The following is a 10,860-nucleotide window of genomic DNA, read 5'->3' as shown; positions in this document are numbered from 1 at the left end:
AATATTGTAAACCATTTACTATAGCATAATTATAGGAGGATTCCTAGGATGACCATTGACTTGTAACCATTATATATTGATTGTAAATAATGAGATGAGATCAGAGAAAGAGTTACAAACTCTAACATGGTATCACACCTCTAAAACTCCTTTCTTCGATCCTGATAACCTTTCTTCTTGAAATCGCCGGCCACCATCTTCTGTTTTCTTTTCTTTACCCTAAACATGGACCCGAAAACACATCCCGCCATTACCGTGTCCAATATCAAAACATTCATACCTATCACCCTCGAAATGGACAACAGCCAATACTCCTCTTGGGCTGAACTTTTCAAAATCCATTGCCGGGCGTTTCAAGTTCTCCACCACCTCTCCCCACGCATCACAGCCACCTCTTCCACTGAAGCCACCTCTACCAACACTACTGATGATGATGTCTGGGATCGGCTTGACGCCATAGTTCTTCAATGGATCTATGGCACCATCTCTAACGATCTTTTAAGCACCATCATACGACCCGACTCCACCGCTTGCTATGCGTGGGTCGCCTTACAACGCATTTTTCATGATAACCAAGCCACTCGTGCCGTCCTTCTAAAACAACAATTCGCCATTCTGAAGCTTGCTTCCTTTCCCAACATGTCCGCATATTGCAAACAGGTAAAAATAACTTCTGACCAATTGGCGAATATCGGGTCCCCTGTAACCGAATGTGACTTGGTCATTCAACTCATCACCGGATTATCCGAAGCCTATAGTACCATCGGTGCAATCATTCAAAATACCAAACCATTCCCATCTTTTTATGAGGCCCGGTCCAAACTTATCCTTGAAGAAACAACTAAAGCAAACCGAGTCGTCACCGAAACAGCCCTACACACAGCAGACACTCCACCCGAGAACCCTCCTCCACAAACTAATACCACTCCTTCTTACACCCGAAACACTAGAGGACGAGGCCGCGGACGCGGTCGCGGTCGTGGCAGACACCAATCTTCACCACAATGGACTCATTACCCATGGTTTTCCCAGCCGACAACTACCCATAACCGCCCTCCAACTTGGTCGCAACCCACTGGTTATTTTTGGACCTCTCCACCTTGCCCCTATCCCACCATTACACAGTCTCGACCACCAACATCACAGCAAGGAATCCTTGGCCCTCGCCCACAACAGGCTTTCACGGCTTCAGAGACTCCATACATGCCTACAGCTCTTGACCAGGCCTTCAATACTTTCACTTTAAATCCACCGGATCAAACTTGGTACATGGACTCCGGTGCAACAGGTATAATGACTCACAACTCTACTAATCTCACTTCTTGTTTAAATAATGCGTATCAACGAAACATTACAGTCGGTGATGGCAAAACTATACCCGTTCATGCAATTGGTAACCATACATTACCACCACCCTTTCCAAACTTCAAACTAAATAACGTCCTTTTTGCACCAAAACTCATTAAAAATTTAATTTCGGTTCGCCGTTTCACCACCGACAACAATGTTTCAATAGAATTTGACCCGTTTGGTTTTGATGTGAAGGACCTCCACACTCGGAAACACCTCCTTCGATGTGATAGCACCGGTGATCTATATCCGTTAACTCCACCATCAAGTTCCAAAGTTCAACCTTCTAATGCTCAAGTTTCTTCCTTTCTAGCCGTGACCCAAGACATTTGGCATCGACGTCTTGGCCATCCCGGAAATAATATTCTACGTTGTTTAAAGTCTACTTTAAATTTGTCTCGTAATATTCAACTTTCTTCTATATGTGAACCTTGTGTGTTTGGCAAACAAATAAAATTTACTTTACATGACTCACATTCACATACACATTTACCATTTGACATTGTTCATAGCGACTTATGGACCTCACCTATTCTTTCCTCAACCGGATGTCGATACTATGTCCTATTTTTAGATGACAAAACAAATTATTTATGGACATATGCTCTCACTTCCAAATCACAAGTTTATTCTAAATTTCTAGCATTTCACAAATTAATAAACACCCAATTTCAAACCACAATAAAATGTTTTCAATGTGATAATGGACGCGAGTATAACAACTCTTCTTTTCATCAATTTTGCACTTCTAATGGCATGCAATTTCGATTTTCATGTCCATACACCTCCGCTCAAAACGGAAAATCGGAGCGTAAAATTAGATCAATTAACAACATCATGCGTACCATCCTATCACATTCATCCGTACCTCATTCTTTTTGGCCCCATGCACTCGAACACGCAACATATCTATTAAACATCCTACCCTCCAAAGTTCTAAACAACTCCACTCCCACTTTCTGTCTCTATCACCGCCACCCTTCTTATGACCATCTACGCATTTTTGGTTGCCTTTGTTATCCCCTTCTACCTTCCAACACAATCCATAAACTAGCCGACCGCTCCACTCCTTGCGTTTTTTTAGGCTACCCTTCACATCACCGAGGCTACAAGTGCTACAACATCAAAACCAAACAAATTCAAATCTCACGAGATGTCATTTTTGATGAAACAGTGTTTCCTTTTGCAACTCAAACACCACCCACCTCCTCTTATGACTTTCTAACCTCCACTCCATATCCCTTTCACTGGTCTACTTCTACAACCCCAACTCCATTTCCTCCAAATACCTCGTCTGTCCCAGCCAACCCTCCTCACATCCAACACCAAACCAGCCCAACACCCACACCAAACAGCCCAACAACCAGCCCATTAACCACCCCTACGGCTCAACACCAACCCACACCATCGCCTTCACCTTCACCACCTCCACCCCCACCGACTCGCACCATGAACACCCGCTCCATGTCGGGTATCTTCAAACCTAAAACTCACTTTAATCTAAACATGTCAACCACACCTCTCCTCTCTCCTCTACCAAAATCAACCACCGAAGCCCTTTCCAATACGAACTGGAAAAATGCCATGACCGACGAGTTTCGTGCACTTATTGATAACAAGACTTGGGAATTAGTACCCAAACAACCTGGTATGAATATTGTTCGTAGCATGTGGATTTTTAAACATAAAAAGAAAGCAGATGGCACACTAGAACGATATAAGGCCCGGTTAGTGTGTGATGGTCGTTCCCAACAAGTTGGTGTTGATTGTGGAGAAACATTTAGCCCCGTCGTTAAACCGGCAACAATTAGAACAGTGTTATCTTTAGCTTTATCAAAGTCGTGGCCTATACATCAACTCGATGTCAAAAATGCTTTTCTACATGGGAACTTAAATGAAACGGTTTTTATGCATCAACCAATGGGCTTTCGTGATCCAACTTATCCTAATCATGTTTGTCTACTCAAAAAGTCTCTTTATGGCCTCAAACAAGCACCGAGAGCATGGTACCAACGGTTTGCGGATTTTGTTTCACAAATGGGTTTTCAACATAGCCAATGTGATCATTCATTATTCATCTTTAACCAAGGTCCTCAAATGGCATTCATATTATTATATGTTGATGACATTCTGCTGATAACATCTTCCGATGACTTAAGAAACAAATTCATGACTCGGCTTTCTAAAGAATTTGCAATGAAGGATCTCGGACCCCTTAGCTACTTCCTTGGAATCTCGGTTACACGGAACTCAAACTTTCTATTTCTTTCGCAAGAAAAGTATGCTCGAGAAATCCTTGAACGAGCCGGCCTCTCGGATTGCAACCCAGCAGCCACCCCGGTTGACACACAGAACAAATTGAGCAGTAATAATGGGACACCGGTTGACAATATTACACAATACCGAAGCCTCGCCGGCGCGTTACAATACCTCACCTTTACCCGACCGGACATCTCATACGCAGTTCAACAAGTATGTCTTCATATGCACGCCCCTAAGACCACTCATTTAAATGCTCTTCGAAGAATTCTAAGATACATTAAAGGCACAATCTCATATGGTCTTCACATTCAACCATCCTCGACATCCTCTCTCACTGCTTATACCGATGCCGATTGGGGAGGGTGTCCCGACACACGGCGTTCAACATCCGGTTATTGTGTATATATGGGTGACAATCTTCTCTCATGGTCCTCCAAACGTCAACCCACTTTGTCCCGCTCAAGTGCCGAGGCTGAGTACCGTGGCGTCGCTAATGTGGTTTCCGAAATTTGCTGGCTTCGCAATTTACTACTAGAACTCCATCACCCTCTACAACGCGCCACCTTAGTCTACTGTGACAACGTGAGTGCTATCTACCTATCTGGTAACCCAGTTCAACATCAACGCACAAAACACGTTGAAATGGATATTCATTTCGTTCGTGAAAAGGTCGCCAAGGGTGAAGTTCGAGTTCTACATGTCCCATCACGGTACCAAATAGCCGATATTTTTACAAAAGGGTTGCCAAAGGTTCTATTCGACGATTTTCGAACCAGCCTCAACATCCGTGATCCTCCCGTTTCGACTGCGGGGGAATATTAGAATAAGAGCTCAATCATATCATTGATTGGCATCATAATATTGTAAACCGCTCAATCATATCATTGATTGGCATCATAATATTGTAAACCATTTACTATAGCATAATTATAGGAGGATTCCTAGGATGACCATTGACTTGTAACCATTATATATTGATTGTAAATAATGAGATGAGATCAGAGAAAGAGTTACAAACTCTAACAAAATGAACTGTCGACTCGCCGAGATACACGAACTTATGAGTCTAAGTTATGAGTTTATACAGCAAAATTCTCAATCGAATAATGTGACATTCGTCAATTTTGTTTTTGTATTTGAATTCGGATTTGTATTCTTTAACCCGACCCATTAGGTCGTTTCGATGTATTTCATTTAAGATCCATTAATAAAATTCATTCTCGATGATTCAAGCATATTATTCGTTCATTATTTTTTTTAAATGATTGACAAGACTCCGACAACTTATAATCGATTCTCGAACTTCACGGGCTTACTTCGTAAATACCTAAATGTAATATAATATTACAAAGTTAATTTATAACATTTAAATTCATCTCAAAGTTAAGGGTTGAAATGGAAATACAACTTAAAATCATGTTTAAAAGGTGAATCAAACTTAAGGGTCTGCTAGTGTAAACTTAGATTCAAAATAATAACATAATAATATTAATAATATAACAGCCAGCCCCACCCCCTTACCCTTGCCCGGTTTTCCAGCTAGGACCTCCGGCCGGTGAGGCTCGAACTTCGGCGACCCTATAACGACCAAAAACGCATGATTTAATACAATTAAATGACTAATATTGCTATCTCCACTAACGTCTAACCTCTTAACGACTCAATTAACGTATATTAACACCGTATAATGTCGGAATTAAGGGACCAACGGCCGGAAATTTTATTAACTCGCAATAACTTCAATTAATCATGCAACGGCTTGATTTACACTATAAATAGGACTCAAATCATCGACCAAACTTGCTCATACCAACGTTTCTCACTAAAACAATCTCTAAATAATCTAATTCTTTCGGCCAAGTAACAGTTCCGGCGATTCCCTGTTCAACCTCAATCAACTTCGTTTCCGGGTAAGTAGGTTAAGGCTTTTACTCGTCTTTACCAGTATAATGAATCCCCTAACTAAAAACAATCGAACATGGAACAGTTTAAGAGAATTGGAATTCTAGGGTTTACTATGAAGAAGATGAACTATTAACCTGTTTATATACTTTTGTTTTCATTTCTATAAGGAATGATGGCTTAGTGCAGCCAGTTAAATGGTGTTTATGTGGTAATGGGTACTCGGGTTCGAAACCCGAGGTCTGTATACATTTTTTGAATTGTTCTTTTTCAGCATTTAATATATATATATAATATATATTTAGTTAATAAATCAATTAAAAATCTTTTAAATTAAATAAAAACTGTTATAAAATAAGTTAAATTAAAACTCACAATTTTCCATATAAAAACCATTTTCTAAACACTTCTAACCGTTAATAAAAATTCGTTTCATTAATGTTAAGTCGTTAATGACAAACTATTAAAAATTCGTTAATTCCGTTAGAGAAGTCATAAATTGTAACTGTTAATACACGACTTATAACTCGTTGTATTTCTCATAGTCACGTAAGAAGTTATTAAAGTATATTAAAATATTATTAAAGTAATCAAAGACTTTAAAATAGTAAAAATTATAATAAAACAATAATTAATTTCCCAATAAATCTATACAATAATCAACCTTATTAATTCCATTAAATCGTCGTTAAAAACTCGTTCTATTTTACTTATAACTCGTGAGGTTCAACCGACTCGATTCACTTGACGCTTTTCGGCATTGACTTACTTTTCACTTCATATCAAAGGTGAGTTTCTCACCACCCGTTTTTAATGTTTTAATGTTTTGGGGTTGCATATGTATCCTTATATAAATTCAAGTATTGTTTCTTCTATTACAAAACTACAACTCGTATATGGACTTGTGTGTTACTCATATTACTTGCACGAATATTACCTGCATGATTAGGAAGCCTCATTAAGTATGATCATACCCCCCCCCCCTTTGCACTTCGGTCCATTTGTATCGAGTGGAAAAGGGCCTCATTATCCGACTACGTTGATTGCTATCAAACGGAAAGGACCTTACTTGCGTGATTACCCAAGCCGTTGGTTGTTATCAATTGGATGGGACTTACTTGCTTGTTTATCACTTGTTCCTGAGTTGTATGGTTTTTTGTATGTATTTAAAACTGTGGAAACTCATCGGCTATTTATAGCTGACTTTATTTTATACATATGTTACAGGTACCGTGATTAGATGTTGAAGCTTGAAGACACTTAGATTGTTTAGGTTATTTAATAAATGAGACAAATTTGTTATGTTTTGAATCAATTTGTTTTATTTGAACTCGTGTTACTTGGCTTATAAATGAATTAATGTTATTATGGTCACTTAATAGTGTCACGTGTGTTTGAGCAATCTGTACGTCACACTCGGGCGTTTTCGCTTAAGCCGGGGTGTTACAGATTGGTATCAGAGCCGTGGCTATAAGATAGGGCATTAGAAGTAGTGTTCTAGTTTAGCTATAGCTTAATTGTTGAACGCACGTACTATTATTGCCGTATTGCTTAATTCGTTTACGCCTTATGTACACAAGAGCACACACAAGTCCAAGGCTTATGCCTAAAAGCAAAAATCTTTCAAAACTTTCAAATCATTTTTTTTACTATGGTGTTCCGATAATTCTCTGCTTAAAGATGATTCGTCATGGCGGATATGTAGTAACTGAAAGGGGGACGTGCTTGTTTCCCGAAATCTTGACACCAATGTTCATTAAACCTAAGGATAAGCAATGCGCATATATCCAATCAGACGTTGGACCCGATTGCTTACCTGGAGAGTTCGGGAAGGGCACGAACATTATTAGGCCAAAGCGTACCACCCAAACGCCATACGAGTCACCACTTTATGTTTTCAACCGTGATCACGTCCTCTTTGTGATAAGGATATGGTTGCTGTCACACCCCAACCTAAGGCGGAAATGCGGGGGCGTGATCCGATTGCTCACAGCTCGAAGATACTATCATATATAAAATGTGACAATATCTAATTAATTATTTACAAATATTACACACATTATTCAAATATTACACACATTATTCAAATATACACAACAATTCAAATACACAAATATGAGTTCATATAACGATTATCTTGATTGTCCGATTCAATCTTCAATACAAGCAACCTACATATGCGTAGAAAATGGAGTTTTGTCAACAAACATGTTGAGTGAGTTTACCACCAAGTTTTGAAACCAAAAATAATGTTAATATAATAAATAAGCAAAACGTAATAAGTGCGGTAATGAAATCAAACCATAAGCAAGTAAGTTGACGATTAAACCATTGCTAAGCGAATCGGGCGCCGGTAAATCAACTAAAAGCAAATAATGAGAATAAGACCGTTGCCAAGCAAATCGGGCGATGGTCAATGAGAATGGGAACCCTCTCCAAGGGGATATGTCAAGCGAATCAATACAATAACACATAAGCACATAACAAGTAGATTTGATTAATCACAGACAATTACACGTTTGCAATTTTGATATGTATGTATATATAGATATGTATATATAGTATTATATACGCATATATCCCCAAAAAGTTTATGAAAATCGAGTAAAATAGGGGAATGATAAAACTCACCTTAGACGGAAGACAAGTGATTAATAAATTCGACAACGAACTAATGATTTAAGCAAGTCGTCCAATACGCGTCCAACGAGATTAATGATCAGAATCTGAAACTTTGGAATATGAAATTATAAATGAAAAAAAACTTAATTCCGCCGAAATCAATCCAAACGGATGGGTAGAACTCTAATTATATTGATTTTAATGTTTAAGCGAGCTGGTATAGACCAGAATCTGAACAACGAGTCGGAAGTCGGGTTTTGGGCAGTAGCCTTAAAATTACGTTACGAAAATAAAAGTCTTCTGGACCGAACGCCGAATCCGACCAGAAGCATGAGAAAACGCAAAGTCAAACTTGTTGACTGTTTTGCCCTTTAGCGGGTTTTCAACGAATTGACCAGTCAACACCCTTCAATCACTGAAATTGATTGAAGTTTATTGACTAGGGAATATTTATGAACGATTTAACAGTTTACAACTTATCCGGAAAGTGAAAGGATTGACGAGAAACGGAATTCAAAGGTCCTAAAGCAAGCAAAGTCAACGAACAAGTCTTGAATCTTTAACAAACATGCAAAAACCGAAGGGTTTACGAGCTGAGCAGAAGGTAGGACGGATGGAGTATGATCTTTAGGGTTTAATTAAAGTTTACAGCAGATGGTTATGTCTTGTTTATATAGGAAAACATAAAACAAACTAATTATAGGCTTTTTGGCCCGTTTAAGCAAGTAAATACGTTTTAAGGAAAGAATCATCGAAATATCCATAAAGATCTGATATTGGGCAAGGGAAAACGAAATAGGGGTTGCATTTTAGTTATATGATGTTTACTAGGACCTTAATTCACTCAAACATGCCTAAAATAAACGATTTTATACCTTAAACGAGTTAGGAAACGAACTAAGGCTTAAATGATCTGACCAGTTGTGCCATAGCGCCGTGCGGCGACCACCACCCATGGTGGTCCCGCTGCACCCGACCCTCTATGGGTGTATGTTTCAATTTTACATATTTAGTCCCTATACTTTGTTAAATGAGCATTACTTGGACTAGTTTTAGTATAATCTGGTCTTGAACCTTGATTGAAGTACAAGGTCCTAAAGTGAACACTAGAAAACTTATTTACTTATATTTATTTGATTTTTATTAATATTAAATGTCTAAAATGTTCCCGAGTCGGGTTATATGCAAACGAATACGGGTTTGAAAATCCGAAATGTTACAGTCTCCCCTACTTTAGGGAATTTCGTCCCGAAATTAAGGAAAAACCAAAACATCATCGTTTTGAAAATGATTTAAACTTTTAAGGAAAATATCATAACATAGAACTTCTAATAACCGAAGCAACGCTTCAAATGACAATCCGATAAGGGCACTTATATATAGGATGTACCAGCGGCGTATCCACCATGTCCTTATCATCTCATCATTCGTACCGTTACCCAAGCTACCTTAGGTTCTAAAACATGACACACAATCTTACGTATTATGATTTCCCTGCGAGGACTTTGGTAATTACGTGTCGACCCATAATTACTTAGATCGTCGGATGGTCCGCATAATCCATTCTATCATGTGGGTTATAAAACGTTTTAAATAAAATTTTTAAGAAAAAACAATTGTTTTGATAATTCTAAATATAATTTCAAATTAATAAATGTTCAAGTTGAATTAATAAAACCTTGAGATTTCGAAAACCTCTTTTGCTTTTAAAAATAAAATTTTGAAAATTGAAAAAAACAGATTTGGTAAAACAGATGTTATTGTGATAATCGAGATTAAGGGAAATGAGATAGAGATACAAGATCCTAATAATTTAACTTTGATAAAGGAATTTTATTCAGGGGATGAATTACGCAATGGTTTAATTTATAACAAATTTTAAAATAGTTAATAGCATGCAAAGTCCTTAACGATCGTATTCTTTAGGAATGAAGTTCTTAAGATCGAGAATATAAGTTAAACATAGTTAATGGAAATTTTGGTGAGTCAAGTTTGGTTAATTTAAGTACTTATGAGTTTAAAGAGAAGTTAACATAGCTTTTTAAGTTGGTGATTTTGAGATTAGATTAATTCGATTAAGATATTCTAAAATATTATAATTGTTAGTAATTACTAATTTAAATATTAATAATAATGCGAAAATATACGTATTTAAATTAAATTGTAAATAGATTAAACTGGGAAGCGGATATTCCCGAATCACCGAGATATTCCTATTCCAATTAAATCCTTAAAATTAGATAAAATATAAAGTAGATAATTAAATTAGATTAAATTGGAAATTCATAGATTTTTCCTTTCTCATAAAATCGTTATAAATATTAGGAAGTAAGTAATTTGAATTATCAATAATGGAAATTTGAGTAATAATAAATTCTAAATTAAAGTGAAGTATATAATAAATTGAGATAAATGCGAAACTAAAAATGCATGAACCACCATGACTATTCTAACAATTACGAATTTATCATTTAAAACGTTCAAAATTTTCAAAAATCAAAGTATGGAGTTGAAATATTTACGATGAATGTTCAGTCAAAAGGTCAATTTAATAATAAAAGTTAAATTAATTAATGGAGAATTTTTAATTTAAAAATGGAAATTAAATTTAGAGAATACATAATTTATTTTAATAATAATAAAATTTATAATAATTGAGTTTTAATAATAAAGATTTATAAAGTGGAAAATAAGTTGTGAAAACCATCATGATATTAAGGAAAA

The 10,860-nt window shown here is 36.9% G+C and overlaps 1 protein-coding gene across 1 annotated transcript; it reads left to right on the top strand.

The window, feature by feature from the left end:
* Nucleotides 1-294: 294 nt before the first annotated feature.
* On the top strand, nt 295-4,434 carry LOC143568824 (uncharacterized). Its single transcript, XM_077054879.1, has 2 exons — nt 295-1,750; nt 2,525-4,434. Exons 1-2 carry the CDS (start codon nt 295-297, stop codon nt 4,432-4,434), a joined length of 3,366 nt encoding a protein of 1,121 aa, XP_076910994.1.
* The last annotated feature ends 6,426 nt before the right edge of the window (nt 4,435-10,860 follow it).

Source organism: Bidens hawaiensis, unplaced genomic scaffold (genome assembly GCF_021521415.1).
Source record: "Bidens hawaiensis isolate Kalapana, Puna unplaced genomic scaffold, B.hawaiensis_p1.1 tig00024231_1, whole genome shotgun sequence".
Classification (NCBI taxonomy): Eukaryota; Viridiplantae; Streptophyta; class Magnoliopsida; order Asterales; family Asteraceae; genus Bidens; species Bidens hawaiensis.
Note: the sequence above shows the minus strand (reverse complement) of the source record. Positions and strands in the feature narration are given on the sequence as shown.

Bases quoted from the DNA above. Each gene is read 5' to 3' on its own strand.
- LOC143568824 (XM_077054879.1), top strand. From the start codon at position 295: ATGGACAACAGCCAATACTCCTCTTGGGCTGAACTTTTCAAAATCCAT. The intron at 1,751-2,524 runs GTAATATTCAAC...TTGATGAAACAG, and splicing joins GTCTACTTTAAATTTGTCTC to TGTTTCCTTTTGCAACTCAA.